The 18437-nt window shown below is 65.4% G+C and overlaps 1 protein-coding gene across 7 annotated transcripts; it reads right to left on the bottom strand.

Annotated features, from left to right (window-relative positions):
• Positions 1 to 45: 45 nt before the first annotated feature.
• SREBF1 (sterol regulatory element binding transcription factor 1) lies at positions 46 to 16700 on the bottom strand. 7 transcript variants are annotated; one of them, XM_082861221.1, is made up of 20 exons: positions 16543 to 16700; positions 9484 to 9553; positions 7737 to 8153; positions 7185 to 7372; positions 6969 to 7106; positions 6667 to 6888; positions 5825 to 5939; positions 5459 to 5679; positions 5048 to 5249; positions 4749 to 4927; positions 4211 to 4472; positions 3964 to 4130; positions 3643 to 3811; positions 3112 to 3220; positions 2745 to 2854; positions 2497 to 2629; positions 2165 to 2330; positions 1587 to 1787; positions 1375 to 1486; positions 47 to 1010 (listed from the first exon to the last, which is right to left on the bottom strand). In XM_082861221.1, exons 1-20 carry the CDS (start codon positions 16660 to 16662, stop codon positions 781 to 783), a joined length of 3531 nt encoding a protein of 1176 aa, XP_082717347.1. In that variant the 5' UTR covers positions 16663 to 16700; the 3' UTR covers positions 47 to 780. The 7 variants fall into 7 exon arrangements, with proteins under 7 accessions (XP_082717342.1, XP_082717347.1, XP_082717341.1 ...); XM_082861216.1 differs by lacking the exon at positions 9484 to 9553 and having other exon boundaries at positions 46 to 1010; positions 5825 to 5882; positions 16572 to 16700; XM_082861215.1 differs by lacking the exon at positions 9484 to 9553 and having other exon boundaries at positions 48 to 1010; positions 16572 to 16700.
• Positions 16701 to 18437: the final 1737 nt, after the last annotated feature.

Genomic DNA, 18437 nt, shown 5'->3' with positions numbered 1-18437 from the left:
GTCATCCCGGGACCTGAAGGGGGCAGAAGCTGGGAGAGGAGGCAAGGAGGCACAGCTGAGACCATACGGACCCTAAGGGTTAGGAGATGATATAGCCCAAACGTGCGGCCCCGTGATCAGTGGGACCCAAGTCAGCTGGAGGGAATAAAGCCGGGCCTCCCAAACCGAAGGGCAGGTAGGGATGGGAAGCATTTGCCTGGGTGCTGGGGGGACGGATGGCCCAAAGGATCCCCTCTGGTTAGCACACACACCCCTCCCCAAAGGAGCAGAACCCAGATTATAAATAAGTTCATTTTTTATTCTCTGTATAAAACGTCTCAATCTATGAAAATAAAGTTTGCAAAAGGCAAAGTAACACTTGGAACCTCAGAGGCCAGGAGGCTGGCGCACCACGATCTACACTATGCACAGGTCTCCCCAGATGGGAGGGAGGCGCCGGGGGCAGGGCCCTTCGGCTCAGTGAGACGCACCCCTCTTCCCTCTGGACGGAGAGGGAAAGCCCAGGATCGGCGGCGGCGCGCGTAACAGTTGACCCCCGGCGGCGGCCAGGCCCCGGCAATCCCCCGGCCGGCCACCAGGGGCCAGCACCATCCCGGCCGCCGCTCATCGAGGGCTGGAGCGGGCTGGGGAGGCCCCAAGGTCAAGTGCGGAAGTCCCCGAGGGTCTCCAGCCCTCCAGGGACAGTGCACTCCATGGGCGAGCCTCGGACCCCGGGTCTCCGGCGCTGCCCTCGGCCGTCGAGAGAAACAGGGGCGCTGGGGCTGGGCCGCCAGCGGGGGTCTAGCTGGAGGTTACGGTGGTCCCGCCGCCCAGGCGCATGAGCATCTGCTGGCAGTCATGCAGCAGCCGGCGGTCACCGAGCTTCTCGAGCGTGCGTGCCGCCTCGGCCAGCATGCCCACTCGCTGCCCAGGCGCCGACAGGAAGCCGGGCGGCAGGTAGCAGGAAGCCAGGAGCAACGCCTCCGCGTGCTCCCGCCTCGTGGGCCGCGGCTCCAGCTCCGCCGCCGTGCCTGCACACACGCACAGTGGCATGTCAGGGGCGGGGCCGCGCCGGGGGTGGGGCTCGGATCCTTGCCCCGCCCCCCTGGACAACCGGCCCCGCCCCAGGCTAGTCAGCACCCGCCCCCACCCGCCCCCCTCGGTCTCGGAGGAGCACGGAGCCTCGCCCCTTCCGCGCCTGCCCCTGGAGCACAGACCGCGTACCCAGTCGCGTGTCCTACAAAGGACAGTTGTCCCCACTGACTCTCAGGTCAGGCCTCCCATCAGGAAGCCACCACCAAGTCCCTCGGCCTCTGTGTGTCTCACACACAGCCTCCCTCTGCAGCCTCCACCTGGCGTGTGGCCCTTCCCACCTGGGCCAGCTGTCCTTCTCACCTCCTTTGCCGCAGGGGCCGGCCCTCCTCCTCAGGCTGCGGTCCAGGAGCTGGTGTGTCCGCGCCGGGCTGGCCCCTGCCATCAGCCGGGCAGTGGCTTCATGCAGGAACACCTGGGCAGAAGGGGCCAGGAGAGGTTCCAGCCAGGCCCCCGCTCCCTCCCGACACCTCACATACATCCCCAATGCAAGCCAGAGCCCCATGGGCACTCACCCTCCGCATGGCAGGCCGGAAACTCTGTGCCAGACGCCTCAGACCACTCAGGTCCCTCTGGAAGCCACGGAGCTCGAGGGCAGAGGCCTGGGACCCACTGCCCGGGCCCGGTGAGGCCTGGGAGGGTGCCGGCGGCTTCTGCCGCTGCCACAGGCTGGTGCGCGCCCCAAGGAGCAGGTCACACAAGAGCAGCTGCATGACCTGGGGTGGTGGGCAGGGCAGGGGTCAGGGGGCTCTGGCTCTGGGAGGGAAGAGTGGGGGCCCATGGTGCCAGGGGCCGGCTCCGGGCTGCACTGCCGAGGCACTGCACCCGCCTCACACGTGCAATGCAACAGCAATGCACCGCGGGGCCGCCCGCTCTCCAGGCCCTGCCACACCGCTCACCCCAGCCGTCCTCCGGGGGTGGGGACACTGAGGCCAGACGGGGGCAGCCACTCTCCCCTGGACCCAAACCTTAGCCCCCCAGTCCTGTACTGTTGGGCTGACCCTGCAGTCTTCTGCAGCCCAAGGGGGACCGTCCGGGGAGTGGAAAGGCCAAGGCCCCCAAGATCCGCCAGGCCCCTGGCCCCAGCCCTCACCTTGTCAATGGAGCTGCCGGCTGGTGTAACGACCAGGCTGTCCTGAAGGTACCCACTGGCCTTCTCACACATGGCCAGGCTGGCCGGGCCAGACTCTGCCTTCCCACGGCCCAGCAGGGCCCGGGCAGCCTTGAAGGTGTGCAGAGCCGCCCTGGGCAGGGGTCTCCTGTTGGGGCCAAGGCAGAGGTGTGACGGTCAGACCAGGCCTCAGGCCCTCGCCGAGCTTCCCCTGCCCTGGTTCTGGCTTCCCGGGAAAGAAATGACGGGACCCCAACCGCACAGAACAAAGCTGGGGGTCGGGGTGGGGGCACGAGCACGCAGCCTGCGCTCACTCGGACTCCTGCAGGGCGCGGGGCAGGTGCTCCACCAGGGGATACAGCCGCTCGGCCGCCGCCTCATCCCGCTGGAGCCAGTGGGTCACCACAGCCGTCAGCGAGGCCCACCACTTGGCCACCGGGTCTGTGCCTGCAGGAAGCAGGGCCAGAGGGGTCCCTGAAACTCGGCCACACCACACCCAAGGCCGAGCTGCTGTGGCGCTGAGCCCGAGGGCGTCACGGGGCGGGGAGGCCTGGGGGCTCACCGGCGGTGGCAGCCATGCCGGAGCCGATGGAAAAGCTGCAGGCAGGAGCCCCGGCCACGTCAGAACAGCTGTTCAGCAGCTGCAGGTACCCGAGGGCATCGGAGAATTCCCTGTGGCAGGAGAGGACTGGCTGTCGGGACAGGTGGCAGGGGTCCTGAAGCGGACGGCCCTCCTCACCTGCCCCCACGGCACAGCCTGGCTTCCTGGCTCCTCAAAGCGCGGCCGGCCCCTGCCGGGCTGGTGGGGAAACTGAGGCCACGGTGACCCAGCTCTGGCCACCGACACGGGTCCCTGGACGTAGCCTTTCCCAAGCTCCACTGGACGGGGGTGGGAGACCTGGCCCGCTGAGGCGCAGAGGGACACTCACCTGTCCCCATCGGCTGATCCGGGGCCGGGGCTGGGCTGGGCCAGGCAATGCAGTGCTCGCTCCAAGAGATGTTCACGGAACAGCTGAGCCACGTGGGCCAGGGGGTCCACTGTGGAGAGGAGTGGGTGAGTGGGGCGGGGGGGAAGGGCCCCACCTCCCCGCGCACAGGCGCTTCCCTGCGCCTAGGACTCTTCCCTGGGCACGGGGGGGCCTGGCTCTGAGACGGACGAAAGCTGGGCGATAAATATTCTGCGTCCCCCACCCCGTGGACAGGATAACCTAGCTTGGGCACACGCCTTTCCTGACCTCACAGCACAGCGGTGTCGCCTGGGAGCACCTCCCAAATCAGCCACCTGCCCCCAAATCCCTCTTCCTGTTTGCCTCTGAAGAGCCCCGACTGAGACAGAGCCCGCCTGGCCTCCCTGTTCCTGCAGCCCCCGTGGCGACAATGGATGGTGGGGCAACAGACCAGGGTGGGCAGGGACAGCAGAGAGGCAGGGGACAGGGGACAGGCGCAGGGTGAGAAGGCACCTGGGTCCCCGGCGATGCTGTACAGGCTGTGCCGCGGAGCGCTGCACACGGCCCAGTCACCATCCACGAAGAAACGGTGGCCCACAGGGTGGCAGAGCCACTGCATGGCAAGAGGCACTGAGCCGCTCTGTGCCAGGGAGGCCTGGCGGGCGCTACTCAGGAAGAAGCGCTGTGGGCGAGAGGGGCGGGCTGTCACACCAGACCCTGGGCTGAGACCCCAGAGGGCCTGGAGCCCACCCCATAACCAGCTGCCTCTCCCAGGCAGCCCTCAGCCCAGGGAGACCTGAGCCCCGTCCCCCACCAAGCCCACCACCTACTCACTGTCAGGAAATGCAAGGCCCGGGGGAGACTGGTCTTGACCCTGAGCGCGGTGGCCACATAGATCTCAGCCAGCGTGGCCACGGACATGGCCTCCCCCGCGCACTCGGCCAGGTTCAGGGCACTCAGTGCCAGGTTGGCGGCAGCCAGGTGCCCGCCCGAGTACTTCCCTGGAAAATGGGAAGGCATGAGGCTGGGCATGGCGCAGAGGTGGTGGGACGCCCTCAGGCCCAGCCCTCGCCCGCCATACCCATGGTGTGCAGCTGGTGCAGCTTGTGGTAGGCGAGGGCCGCGTCGCGGGCACTGGTGCGGGCGTCCACCTGCAGGGCACCATCGCTCCGCAGGCCCCCCGCCCGGCCTGCCAGCCAGCGGCCCACCCAGAGATGCTGCAGCAGGTGGCGGATGAGGCCCCAGAGCAGGCTGCAGGCCAGGTCCAGGTGGGAGGTGGGCAGGGGTCGGCCCAGGGCCCGCAGGGCCAGCCACAGCTGCTGGGCAGCCTGGGCGAAGTCCCCCTGCGGAGGAAGGTTTTCCAGGTGAGAAAGGCGGGGTCCGAGCGTCCCCAGCACATGCCACCCCCCGAGCCCCAGAGAGCCCCCCACCTTGGGCTCCCCGCCACGACCCCACCACCCCAGCAGTGCCGGCTGGGCCCCCGGGGCTCCGTGGGGTCTGAGGGGGAGACAGGAGTGGAGAGAACAGGGGAGATTCACGGTGTGCCCGGCACCTCCCCAGGTGTTGCTGAGGGTCCCAGCCCTGCCCGCCCTCCACACCCCCGGGGTCCGGCCGCTTACCCGGGCCAGGTCCAGGTCGGCCTGCTTGCGATGCCTCCAGAAGTGCACGGCGGGGCCCGAGTGGGGCCGCGTGACCGGCTCTCCGTAGACAAAGAGCAGCGCCAAGGAGGACAGCACCAGCAACCCGTTCATCAGCCAGACCAGTGGGGGCAGCAGCCACGGGGCCCAGCCAAGGCCGTCTGGGGGCAGACACAGGCTGGGGACATGCCACCCAGGAAGTCCAGAGCCCCAAGCCCACAGGCCCGGGCTCTACGTCCCCAAGAGTCCCCCCTCGCACTGCCCAGGCTGGCCTGTCCTACCTCTGCCCTCAGCACCCAGCATGCTGCGCCCAGGACCGTGGTAGACACTGGTGGCATCGGAGGGGCCAGCGGGACCCCGGCTGCCCAGCAGGGAGGCCAAGGGGTTGCAGGAGACACAGAGGAAGACAAGCACACACAGGGCCAGGCGGGAGCGGTCCAGCATGCCCCGGCTGTGGGGGGGCGGCAGCTGCTCTGGCTTCACCTGGCGGGGTGGGCGGGGCAGTGAGAACGGGGTGAGCACAGCCCAGAGAGCTCAGCTCAGAGGAGGAGAGATCAGCTCTGCCCCCAGCCTTACTGCGGGACCCCCGCCCAGCTCCCCGTCTCTAAAACGGGAGGTAGGACACGCCCCAGTCCCGGAACTCAGAGGATGTCGCTGGATGACAGGGAGGGGGCAACGACGTGCGACCCAACCTGGCTGTCCTCAAAGACTGGGCTGTCAGGCTCCGAGTCACTGCCACTGCCACCACTGCTACTGCCCCTGCTGCCAAGGGACAGTGGGCTGCTCTGGAAGGGCGAGCCGGCGTCCGAGGGTGGCGGGCTCAGGGTGTCCACCACCTCTGGCTTCTCGCCCTCCATGGGCACGTCTGTGTGGCCTCCACTGCTGGAGGCTGACACCAGGTCCTTCAGAGATTCTGTGGGCCAGAGAGGAGCTGGGCTGGGGTGAGGGCTACACACCCTACCTCGCCCCAAATCGGAGCTGAGGGCCACGGGAAGGCCGAAGAGAGGGTGAAGGGCCCTCGCAGGGTGAGCAGGCGTGGAGGGGAGGAAAGGACTCACTGCTTTTGTGGGCAGCGGTGCGCAGATTCAGGTTCTCCTGCTTGAGTCTCTGGTTGCCCTGCTGAAGGAAGCGGATGTAGTCGATGGCCTTGCGCAAGACAGCAGATTTATTCAGCTGCAGGCGGTAGGGAGGAGACACAGCACAGGTGGCCGGTCAGGCCGGACAAGTGGGCAGCTAAGCGCAAGGGGTGGGACTGCTCTGCTACACAGTTGCCTCAGGGCCTTTGCACCTGCTGTTCCTTCTACGTGGAATGTTCCTCCCTAGTAGAACCTTCCTCCCAAGTAAAATGCACACAACAGCTTACGGCTAACCGCTGTCACCATCGGCTAACCGCTGTCACCATCGTTCCACCTCCATGCCTTGCCCCCTCGCCTCCTCCAGGCCTCTGTTCACATACGGCATCACCTTTGCCAGGCCTCCCCGACCACCCGATTCAGATCTGCGACTCCCACCATCCCTCTTCCCACCCCGTTTTCTTTCATGCCACCTGGCAAACCGCAGCACGGATCTGTCCTGTCTGCCGGTGCCCCGACACCCCGCCAGCAAACCCCAACACGGATCTGTCCTGTCTGCCGGCGCCCCGACACCCCGCCAGAACGTCAGCTGCTCAACTGAACAGCAGTCTGTCTGTTCAGTGCTGAATCCCCAGTACCTAAAAGAGCCCCCACCGCACGGGGCCTCCATGAAGCTCAGCTAAACAGAGCCACCAGGCCCGAGGAGTCTGGAGCCCCAGGCCTGTCTGTCCAGGTTCAGCCCCATCCTCCTCTTCCTCCCAGGTGCCTCCTCTTCCCCCCACATGCCTCCTTCCCCAGGACCACCCCATCGGGGCCTCTGCCCGCACCTTGGCCTCTGTGCCCACCACCAGGTCCTTGAGCTCGACGATCTTGTCATTGATGGAAGAGCGGTAGCGTTTCTCAATGGCATTGTGGGCCGTACGCTTCTCACCTCGGCTCTGGGCCGAGCCCGGGGCCTTGCCGCCAGCTGCCAGCCGGTTGATGGGCAGCTTGTCAGCATCCACTACCAGCGGCACAGTCGCCAGGATGGTTCCGCCACTCACCAGGGTCTGTGGGGCCAGGCACGGTTAGCAGGTGGACATGCATGCATACAACACCCCCGCCCCCCCGCCCTGCCCAAGCCGCCCACCTGCAAGGGCGCTGCCTGCACAGCCATGCCAGGGGCCAGGGAGCTGATGCCTGCCGCCTTCATGGGGGCTCCCACGTCTGTTTTCACAGTCGTCAGGAGCAGCGAGTCTGCCTTGATGAAGTGGGGCTGCAGCAGGACCTAAGGACGGGAGGGGGCTCAGCTGTGGGCTGTGGGTCGGGGCCACCACCTCCCTGAGGCCGGGCCAGACCCTCTCACCGGGACCTGCTGGACCTGTGAGGTCACAGTGGTTGTTCCAGGGGCCACCGTCGGGGTGGCTGTGGCCGTCAACAGCTGCTGGGGAGCCGCACTCTGGACCTGGTTGTGCAAGGAGACGGGCGGGACCCCTGGAAGGGCAGCCAGTGGCAGGCCAGGCAGCGACTGCGCGGTGCTCCCCGGGGGGGTCCCTGCAGAGATAAAGGCAGGAGCTGCGGACACAGGCTGCCCTAACCCACTTCCAACCCGCCCCGCAGGTATTTATCACCCTGTGACCTTGAATGAGTCGTTACCCTCATGGCCTCAGGTTACTATCGGGACAGTCCCTGCCTGGGGCTCTGATGCAAGCCTGCTCGCTTCCCAGCCCAGCACCTATCTGCTGCGGACGCTGGGAGGCTGGGAAGCGGTGCTTCCTGAGAGCTGCTGGTGACGGGAGCACCTCCAGCAGCACAGCAGGGACCGACTTCTAGAGCCTGCAAATTCCTCTACTGAGACCACAGCAGACCCTCCTCCTGGTGCTCCTGCTGTGCTCCTCCCTCCACACGCCCCCCTCACCTGTGGAGAAGCCTCCAGGAGGGCTGGGATAGCCCAACACAGGGGCAGAGCTGAACTGCGGTGGGGCTGGGGCCGGAAGACGCTGGGGCAGGAGGGCCCCCGGCAGCGGCTGGAGGGTGGTCTGGGGTGCTGGTTCCTCCTTGATAGCAGGCCCCGCGGAGAAGGCAGGCACGGAAGGGTACATCTTCAGGGGGGTGGGTGCAGGCTGGGGAGGGGACAAGGGTGGGGTTGTCGCCTTGGTCCCCCCCAGGAAGCCTTCGAGTGGGGAGCTCATCGTGGAAGGAGGTGGGGACAGGCTGCCTGGGGAGCTGGCATATGGACTGGCGGGCTCTGTGCCCCCTGCTCCGCCCCCAGCGTAGGGCGGGTCGAACAGGCCCGGGAAGTCGCTGTCTTGGTTGTTGATGAGCTGAAGCATGTCTGCGGTAAGGAGGAGAAGCTGTGTGAGCAACAGCGGGGCAGGTGTCACGGATTTGCACGCTCCCCCCCACCCCCACCCCACAGCGTACCTGTGGGACCAACGCCACGGAAACAGAAAGCCACCCCCAGGAGCCCCCACTCACAGACACCTGTGACATCTGGAGCTCTGCCAGGTGCGTCAAATGGCCTTGCAACACCGGACGAGCCCAGCGCCCCCCTGAGGCCCACCGACCTGCCCCAGGACCAGGCGCAGGCAGAACTGAGGCCTGGGCCACCACTCCCGACTTCAGGGCTGCCTCCGCCAGCCCGCTCCTCTGTGGGACAGACCGAGGCTTCGGGCAGAGCCAGCCGCTGGCCAAGTGTGTGCCAACCAGAGTGTCCCTGTGTGTTCTGGGCACAAGCCCAGACCCCGTCTGCAGCCAAGCAGCCTCGGGACCGGCCATTCAGGCTTCAGTCTCCCCTCGACAAAAGCAAACGCCATCTGTCCTCTTTCCTCCTCACACAGACTGGACACACTGCCTGCCGCGGCCCCAGCCTGGCCACAGGCCCTCTTCCCCAGCTGGCGATCAGCAGCCTGGCTGGGTCAGCCTAGGGCCCTCTAACCCACTGGGGGAGCCACCCACTTGGTCAGAGTGCTCTGCAGGATCCATGTGCAAACCCTGGGAGCCCGAGGTGTACCCCAGGCCCCCAGCCTGCTAGGGCTTCCTCTCACTGGGCCTCGGTTTCCTCATCTGCACAAGACAGATGAGACCCTTTGTGGCAGGATGGCCGCACGGAGGGGAGAGTCAACGTCGCCTGAGTCCCTCCTACTGACAGGTGCCAGGCAGGAAAGTGACTGCAGGGGACCCTCCCTACGGCCTCCAGGAGAGCGAGACGGGGGTGCCAGGCTCAGCCTCCTGGTCCTCAAACAGAAACACGGGGCGGGCCCTCCAGGTTTGCGCAGGTCATGGGGCATAGAGACCTTTCACCTTCAGGACCTGCTCGCTCCCCAGCCTTCATGAGCCCCTTTGACAGATGGGGAAACTGAGGGCCAGAAAGAAAAACTGGCTGAACCCAGGGGGCCACTGTCTAGCAAGCTCAAGAAGCCCTCCAAACTAGGAGCCCCAGGAGACAGAAGGACAACCGGCCCTCCTCCCTGCGGAGCAGAGGATGTGGGAAGGCCACCCTCTCACGCCAGACGTGGGGGTGGGGGTGACTACTGAGGTGGGGGGGGTCCGCCAGCTCCCCTGAGAGCCGGGGGCGCGTATACCTCCCCTCAGGGCACCGGGGATGAGGACCCCGCGATGCAGAGGGAAACTGTAATAAAGAGGTGGGGTCCTCCAAAAAATACCTTCGAACGTGCAGTCCATGGCTCCGCGGCCTGCGCCCACCGCCCTTCGGGGGGGGTCCAGGCGTCTGGCCTGCCCGTGTCCGCGCGCTGACTTCACCTGCGTGGCCGGCCGCGCTTTAAAGCTGCCGAGCGCGCCGCCGGTCCCGCCCCCGCTGGCTCCGCCCCCGCCTAATGGCCACGCCCCGCCTAATGGCCACGCCCTCCAGGGGCCGCGGCCCGGGCATGGGGTGAGCGCGCGCGGCCAATCAGCGGCCGCGCCACCGCCTCCTGGGGCCCCGCCCCACCCCCGCGGCGCGCGGCTCGGTTTGAGCCCCGCAGGGCCGGAGGGGGCCGGGGTTACTCGCGGACGCCGTCCCTCAACCCGCTCGGCGCCGACGTCCGCAGGGGTTACTGGTAATCACGTCCCCTACTCCCACCACCTCCGAGAGCGCGGCGGAGCGGGCGTGGGGCCGGCCAGGGGTGCCCCAACTCCGCATCCAAGCCTCTGCCGCACCCAACCGCATGGACCCCTGACAACAGGTCACTGTTGGGAAACTGAGGAAGGGAAACCCCTACCCCAAAGTGCCCAGCCAGTAACAACCAGAGCTGACGCCCCACACAGACATCCCTTTGCAGAGGGGCCTGGGTCTGGGATGGGGGTCGGTGAAGGTCTCACCCCCTCCCCCACCCGACTAGCAGTCTCTGGGTGAAGCCTGATTCACTCACTTATTCACTGTAGGGCCGGGGAGTCCAAGAGGCAGCCCAATCCCTGGGACAGAAGGTGAGGAAGTCGTAGGGTGACAGGCTCTGGGGGTCTTTGGAGGGGTACCTGGGCCTATCTCCCCTTCTGTGTAAGGTCAGAGTTCCACACACACACATGAACATAGCCTGGCCAGCAGCCCAGGTTGCCAGCTCCGGCTTTTGTGGCCAAGCAGACCCCGGGCTCAGGCCAGCCTCCCAACTGTGGCCGGGCCCACCCCGGTACCCTCTCCTGGTCTCCTGCAGCCTCCGAGGGTGTTGGGGTACTGGAGAACCCCCGGCCCGGATGGCCCTCCCTCTCCAGGAGGCTAGCCGAGGTAACGCCCCCCCATCCTCCTTTGTCCGGGTCCTTCCATGGCCTTGCAGGGGGTGCCAAGGGCAACAGAATTCTCTAGCATCCTCAGCTCTGTCTCTCCTCAGCCGGTGGCTCTCACACCCTCCCTCACCCCCAAAAAACAAACAGGACACTGCTGTTGGGAAGGCTCCTCCCTCACCTCAGTACCTTGAGACTGGAAGACACTGAGGCCTGAATTCCAAGGCCCACACGCAGACACTCGCCTGCGACTCCGAAGGGCCGGGGCCAGGGCTGACCGCCCCAGGGGTCCAGTCCTCCCAGCTCCTGACCCATCCTTCTGCCCTTCTCCCTTCTCACTCCCCTTCTCTGAGCCTTCACTCCTGGCCTCGGAGTAGGGGATTCCAGGAGGCAAGAGAGGTCCCCAGCGTGCACAATTTAAGGAAGTTTAAGGAAGCGCCCCCCCGCAGCAGGTCTGAAAGGCTGGCCCCTCCTTGGGTGAGCTGAGCACTCGGCTTCCCGCATGAGGGAAGACTCAAGGCCCACGTGGCTTCTGCATGCACTGTCTGCACACTGCACATCGGGAGACCGGAGGCTCGGGCTCGGCCTCAGTGGGCCCACCTGCCCGCCCCCAAGCCTGGCTCCTTTTGCTCTCCTTCCTCCTAGCCTGCCCTGATCCTATCAGGACCCAACAGGAAACCTGAAACCTCCTCCCCCCTCCCTGGCTTGCCTTCAAACCTCCCTCTGGAGGCAGATGTGGGGCAGCCTTTTATTCTCCTGCGTGTTTATTCGGTGAGGCCATGATGCAAATCCTGGAGGGGCCCTGCACCACGAACCTACAGGAGCCCAGCTCTGACCGTCACGGGAGCCTCCGGCCCATCCAAACTGCACGAGGCCTTGCACCCTGAAGAAACCCTGCTTGCACGCTTCCTGGGACAGGGAGCTCACCACCTCCCCTACACAGCCTGGCCCACGAAGCCCAGATCTGCTTCTGTGGCAATACCTACTGCCCTTTCCTAAGTGTCTACTAAGTGTACCAGGCACTAGGGTGCTGGAACACAGCACGTAGACGTCCCTCGTGGAGTTTCTGTTCCATCTATAACCAACGGTCTGCAAATCCAGGGAGGAACAGGGGTATGGGTGGTGATGAGCACCATGAACACACGGAGGCGGTCAGGGCAGGCCTCTCTGAGAAGGTGACATCAAGACAGCGAGGAGGCCGGTGTGGCCAGAGCAGAGGGAGTCAAGGGGGTGGGGGTCAGGGAGACAGTCAAGAGCTGGAGTTCCAACCCACGTTCGTCTCTCACCTGAGCCAAGGAGACTGTTTCTCAGGGAACGGGCAGGAAAGGGATTTGCAAGCAGGTCACAAAGTCTGCACAGCTGTGAAGAATGGCAAACGGTGCAAAGCAGCAGCCCCGTCCCAGCTCCGCCCGCTCGATGGAGGGCGCAGGGCAGTGGTGGGGAGGGGGGCTGCACCCTGCCTGCCACCCACCCTGCTGCTCTCTGAGGAGCCCGGTTGGCAGGCTCACATGTCCACAGCCGGTGAGTGTGCGCAGGGCTGCCCGGGGGTGCAAGTGGGTGCCGGCTCTTCCTGGAGTGGGACGGGCCCGGGGCTGGAGCCCCAGGGGAAGCTGGGCGTGAGCCCTCTAGACGGACGAGGTCACTAAGCCTCAGAGGGAAGCCACAGGCCCCAGGTCCCCTGGCTGCCAAGTGGACAATCTGGGACGCAAACCCAGGCCTGCCAACCCCCAAGCCCACAGCCCTCAGCCCAGCCTGCCAGGGGCAGGTGTGAGCCCCAGGGCCAGCCTGGCTCTGTCCCACCTCGCTGCCACCACTCACCCCAGGTCAGGACGTGTGTGCAGCGTGGGACACGGAGGCGAGGCAGCGCGAAGGTGCAAGGAGGAGCCCCAGCACCACCTCCGCTGCGAGGCCTTCCTAACTGCCCTTAGAGGAGCCCCTAGGGCGGGGTCAAGGCCTGAGCCAGCTGGGACACGCAATCACTCAGCACGGGGCTGAGCACAGAGGAGACCAGATCGAGGGGCGTGTGCACTGCCAGCCCCACCCCTGCTGGTCCCTGGCTGTCTGAGTCCGGTGAGCCTCACTCTCCTTGTCTGCTTTCAGAAGGCTGTGCGCTGGCCCAGCCCGTTCCCTCTGCCCCAAAGGCCCTTCCCACTATCCTGTGTCCACCTGCAAACTCCTTCTCTCAAAACCTGCTCTGAGGTCACCACCTTGCACTCTTCTCTCATCAGTGCCGCTCCACATGCCGCTCCCAGTTACATGGACCAAGTGACCCTGAGCACGGCCACTGGACAGATTGGCCAGCACCAATTCCAACATCCTGTCCTGGGGTAGAGACTCCTTCCAGCAGCTGGGAAACAACCCATGGGCCTGATGCAGCGGCAATGCAGGGGGCGGTCCCGTCCTGCTGAGCAACGTTCCAGTCTAAATAGTGCTACCCACTCCTTTACATTAATTATATGTCCCCCTTCGCGGTTGCCTCACTGCAGCTGTTTTAAACCTGCAGTGGGTGTGTTGTTTCAAAGGCAGCGTGCTGCTTCAGAGCTGCCAGGCTGCTTTCTGGAAGGATAAACCCGTCCGCACTCTCCCCTGCGATGCTTCCCATTTCCTCGGAGCAGCCCCAGCACTGGGCTTTGTCGTTTTACCTACTTTTGGTCGCTTTCCTTAGTCCCCACAACTGTGTGACTGGAATCTCCCAAGTGCTTCAGTTTGCATCCCCAAGGCTGCCTGGAGGTGCTCTGCCCAGCAAAGCATCAACTATGGCTGGAGACTCGGAAACACCTGCTGTGCTCTGGCCCTCCTCCGCCAGCTAGAAATGGTCTCCAACAGGTGCTTGGCCTGGGAAGCAAGCACCGCGGGGCCTGGCCTTCCTGCTGCTGCCAACCCCCTCGGCTGCCGTACAGGCTGGGCAGCTGGGGGGCAGTGGAGGCGTCTGCTCCTTGTCTACACACTGGGTGAAGAGGTGACCATGGCATTTCTGAGGCCCTCCCCTCTCCCAACACATGTGCAGATGGGCAGCCCCACTCAGGTCCCGGAGTCAAAGGGCACATCCACAGGGCCTGCGGCTGGCAAGACACAAGGACAGAGACGCTTCCTCTGGCCGGCGCAGTCATTCTCACCTGGCCTGCGCTTATCAGCTGGGCAAAGTCCGGATCCCAGGCCCCTGCCTGGGGCTGACCAGGTCACTCAGGATGTTTGTGTCCAGTGACCATCGGGAAAGAGGGAGCTCCCGGCACGCTCCTCTCCGTGCCCCTCAGAGGCGCGAGGGCTGGAACCACCCCCATCTACAGCCTCAGCCCCTGCTTTCCAGGGGAGCCGCTGCAGCCGAGAGGGCAGCAGATGGCCACGCTGGGGGGGCCTTCTGCTTCCGGTCACCAGGCCGGGTACCAAAGGCAGGAAGAGGGATGGAGAGCGGGTCGTGTCTGGTGGAAGAGGCCTCTCCCAGGCTCTGCCGTGGGGACGAGGCGGGGGCACCGCACGGGGGCAGAACATGGCAGCGGCGTGGGGGCCTGAGGGGTGGGACCTGGAGGGACGGGAATCATCACGGAGGGCAGGCTTGGCCCACCGTACAGGTCTCGAACGCCATGCTGGGACAAGGGGACTTTAGCTCGGGGCACTGGGGAGCCATGGTTGTTAGGGAGCTGAGGACGTGCGCGCCGGGGCCAGGAGCTGGGCTGTAAGCCACCGTGAGCTTGTTTCCTAAGGAGGGCCCGTGCTTGGTGGGGCCAGGCAGACAACTGGGCATGAGAGACCGTGGGGAGAGGCCTGGGGGCAGGGTGGCCCCCGTGTGTCCTCTCCACCAGGCTGGCCTGGACCCCAGGAGACCTGGCCCGTGCAGTTGATTCAGGTACTGGACAGAGCGGTGGGCAAGATGCCGTAAGGCAGACACCTGGGGTGCAAAGACAGAGTGAACTTGGGGAGCCCAGCCAGAGATGACTACAGGCTGTGCGCGGGAGCCCCAGGCGCACCCGCGGGAGATGCGCGGGCCCCGACAAGCAGTCATCTCCACTGCCTCTTCTGCACTAAGCACACGTTCCAGGCCTGGTGAATTAACCAGCAGGGAGGTGAGGACTGCCCCAGAACCCACAACGATCCCAATGCTCGCGCGGGACAGCTCTCACGTGCCCTCTGCCCACGGCCACAAAGGACCCCAAAGCAAGAACCACAAGAGGAGGCCGGGAGCAGACTGACTCACCAGGAGCCACGGCGCACTGTGGCGGGGGCAGTGCCTTCAGCACAGAACCTGAGACTCCTGGTGAGAGCGCCACGCCAAGAGCTGGTCACACGACAGAGTCTGGTCGAGGCAGATGCCCGGCTGGGCGGGGCACAAGGCTGGTCCTCAGTCTCATGAGTCAAAGGCTCTCGCCTGGGATGGGGAGGTGGCTGTGTGACCTATGACCCCTCCCCGACCCCCAGCATACCTCCATGTGGAGTAGCCTCCTGGGTCCCCTGCTCTATTGCCCACCCCCCCACACACACGCACACACTTTTAGGAGCCCAGCGGTTAAGAGCTTGGGCTCTGGAGCCCACAGCTTGGGTCTGAATTCTGGCTCTGCCATGCTCTGGCTGTGTGACCTGGGACAAGTCACTTAACCTCTCTGTGCCTCAAGGCCCTCATTGGGGCTGTTGGGAGGACTCAGTGGTCAGCACAGTGCCTGGCATACAGTAAGTGCTGAATGAGTCTTCTCTACTCGTTCTGTGATCATCCACCCCAACAGCTAGAGGGAACTTCCGGCACAGAACCCAAGCATGGAATTGCCCTGCCCCAACCCCTCCCCCAAGACTCCCCACTGCCTCTGGGATCCAGTCCAGCTCCCCATCCTGGACTCGAGGGCTGCCTGGCCCTCCTCTCAACCCTCGTTCCTCTCAGGGGACCTGGCGACTCTTGGGCCCTGCCAGCTGGGTTCATCTGCAAGGCTGCAGTAAGGCAGGAGTGGGTGTCCGTTTTGCTAACCCCAGAGTGGCCACAGGCACCATGGACGTGTCTATCCAGGTTGTGGGAGGTTTGGGTCCTGTGCTCTTGGCCTGTTTCCCCATCAGCCAAGTGCAACACAGCAACCTCGGAGGCAACTCAGGGGGGCTGGGATTTGCTGTCTGCACAGTGGGCAACAGCCTCCTAACTGGCCCCTGCTTCAGCGTCTCCCCCAACCCCTTCTCTGTAGAACAATCAGAGCGGTGCTTCCACAGGTGTAAGCGAGTCGGCGCAGCTGCTCCCTCCTTTCCCTGCCGACAAGGGTCCTCGGTCTGCCAACCTGCCCAGCCTCACCTGTGAATCTCCAACTCCTCGCCGTGTCCTCTGCGGCGAAGACATCCTTCCCAGCGGGTCCTGGGGCTGACTTTCAGGTCTCACCCCACCGCTCTACCGGAAGCTGTCGCCCTGCCCCGGCTCGACCACAAGGTGTAACTAAATATCCGTTTGTGGGTTTCCTTGGCGATTTTTGTGCTTCCAAGAAAAGGGGAGCCCAGGTCTGTCTGTGAACCCCTGGTGCCTAGGACGGGGCCTAGTAGATGCTCAGTAAATGTGTGCCGAACCGATGCCCGGCGCCGGCTAGGAGAACCGGACCCTGGGGGGCAGGGGCTGGAGGCGCCCGCGCGCCTGCGCAAGAGCTCCTGCGCCGAGCTGAACTTTCGGGCCGGAGGGAATGACCGAGAATAACCTCCCGCTGACGTCAAGGCCGAAGCGGGGGCGGGGCCTCGGCGATGCCCGGGTCCCAGGTTCTCGCCGCAGCCGCCTAGGGGCTGAGGACTCACTGGCCGCGGGGGGCGGACCGGGACGCCCAGAGGCGCACGTGCCCAGCGCCGAGCCTCCAAGGACCCGGAGCGGCGTGAACAGCCAGGGCGGGCGCGGGAGGCTCCGCGCGGACAGGACAGCGAGGCCCGCAGCGCTCGGCGCAGAGACGCGGGGCGCCCCGGGCGCCCCGCACGGAGCCAGCGCCAGCGCCGCGCCCCGCCCCGCTCTGCGCCCCCCGCCGCCCCGGAAGACAAAGGCCGGCGCCTCCTGCGCGCCCCACTCGCGCGGAGCCCAGTGGCCCTGACGCACCTTCGATGTCGGTCAGCAGCGCCGCGTCCAGCTCGCTCGGCTCAGCCAGCGCCTGCTCCAAGGCCGCTTCGCTGAAGTGTGGCTCGTCCATGGCGCAGTCGCCTCCTCCCGGCGGCCCGCTCGGCCCGCCGCCGCCGCCGCCGCCGCCGCCGCCGCTCCGCGAGTTCGCGTCACGCCCTGGCCTCAGTGGGGCTCGGCGCCCGCGAAAAGTTCCTCGGCAACTGGGCTCCCCGGCGGCGGCTCTGCGGGGTGGGCGGGGGCGGGGAGGAGCCTTGCGGGGAGCCCCGCCCCCGGTGGACGGTCCCGCCCCACCTGGAGAGCGCGGGGCCGGCTCGGGTCTGGCCTGCACACCTACCCGGCCGGCCCCTCCATCCAAGTGACGACTGCTGCGGGGCTTCGGCAGGCCCTGGCCTCTCCAGCACCAAGCAAGGGGGCCGAGTGGAAGCCCCGGACTGGGTCCGTCTCAGAGGTCTCTGGACTTGGGGAGGGAGGTGACCCGACAAACATTGTTCCGAGAGTTGGGTCTTTAGGAGACAGACCGTCCAAGACCTGCTGTGTGGCCTCGGGCCAGGCAGCGGGCCCCACTCTGTGCCTCATTTACCTCAGCTGCAACGGGACTTGATGATGCCTCCGCATAGGTGGCCCGGACGTTAGTGACCATGGCTGGTTGGGCCTGTGAGATGAGCCTGACCCTCCTCAGTGTCCAGATCAGATGGGCCTCCTGAAGAGCCTGGAAGAGGCTGGAATTTCCCACCCTGACTTAATCTGGTTTGCTCCCAGATGCAGCTGTGGGAATGACAGAAGGGTTGGCCTCCACACCCAGGAGGACAGGAAGAGCCACAGAGTCCAGGAGCTAACCTGCACAAGGCCACACAGCTACTTGGGGCGGCAACAGGGCTGGGCCCCAAGGCCATCTGACTCCCATCTCCCATCCAGCTGATCCTAGTGAGAGACTCACATCTCGGTGTCTGTCCCTAGGAGCAGCTGGGATGAAGGAGCAGACTGTGCTTTAGACCTGGGCCACCTTGCCCTGGATCATGACAGGCTGGGGCCAGGTCAGAGGAGGCAGCTAGGCTGGGGAGAGGGCTGGACCCTGGACCCTGCGTCCTGTGGATTGGGGGCAGAGATAGGTGGCAAGGGAGGGGTCTAATGAGGTGGATTGAGATAAACCAGAACTAACATCAGGTACTGAAAGTGGGAAAGCAGTGAGCTCCCTGTCCCTGGAGGTATGCAAGCAGACAGGCACCCTTGGTAGGGGCAGCCAAGGAGACTTATCAAAGGCCTGGATCCCCAGGCCTCCCTAGCCCCCTGCCTCAGTGGATCCAGCCATCCCGAGTACTGCTTTGCTCAGGCTCCAGATATAGCCTGTCTGGCCACACCCTCTGACAGAGTGAAATTAGTGGCGCACTTTGGAAGGGGGTTGCCCAGGCCAAGAGAGCCCTTGGAGGCCCAAGTCCCTGAGGCTCAGCCCGGACACGCAGGGCTCTTTGTTCCCCTCCCGGAAGTGGCTGCTGTGGAAAATTACCCAGAACAGGGGTGGCCAGGACCCGGGGGCCTCCAAACCACATCTGTTCCCCAAGTGGCCCTGCTCAAGGACACCCCCCCCCCCACTCAGGGCCTGGCCCTCCGGATGAACTTCTGCTGGGGAACAGAGGGATCCCCTTTCTCAGCCCCCTGCATCCTGACGCCCTAGACCCCTCCACCCCCCAAGTAGGAGCCAAGCACCCAGGCGGCCTTGGGAATCTGGTGGCTTCCCTGAAAATTCCAACAGCTCCTCCCGGGGAGAGGAGGGGGTGCTAAGTGAAGCCTGAAGACCACCTTCTCAGAGTCAGGAAGCAGGTCCGGATTTTTGCCCACTTGCTGTGT

Source organism: Leucopleurus acutus (genome assembly GCF_964270905.1).
Source record: "Leucopleurus acutus genome assembly, chromosome: 19".
In the NCBI taxonomy this organism is placed as follows: domain Eukaryota; kingdom Metazoa; phylum Chordata; class Mammalia; order Artiodactyla; family Delphinidae; genus Leucopleurus; species Leucopleurus acutus.
This window is presented reverse-complemented; position numbering and strand designations above follow the sequence as displayed.

What these genes read in the sequence shown, in the direction of transcription:
- SREBF1 (XM_082861221.1), bottom strand. Translation starts at nt 16,662, where the DNA reads ATGGACGAGCCACACTTCAGCGAAGCGGCCTTGGAGCAGGCGCTGGCT. An exon ending in CCGACCTGGACCTGGCCCGG is followed by an intron (nt 4,473 to 4,748) that starts GTAAGCGGCCGG and finishes CTTCCTCCGCAG; the next exon opens with GGGGACTTCGCCCAGGCTGC. An exon ending in GGGCCTTGCATTTCCTGACA is followed by an intron (nt 3,812 to 3,963) that starts GTGAGTAGGTGG and finishes TCTCGCCCACAG; the next exon opens with CGCTTCTTCCTGAGTAGCGC.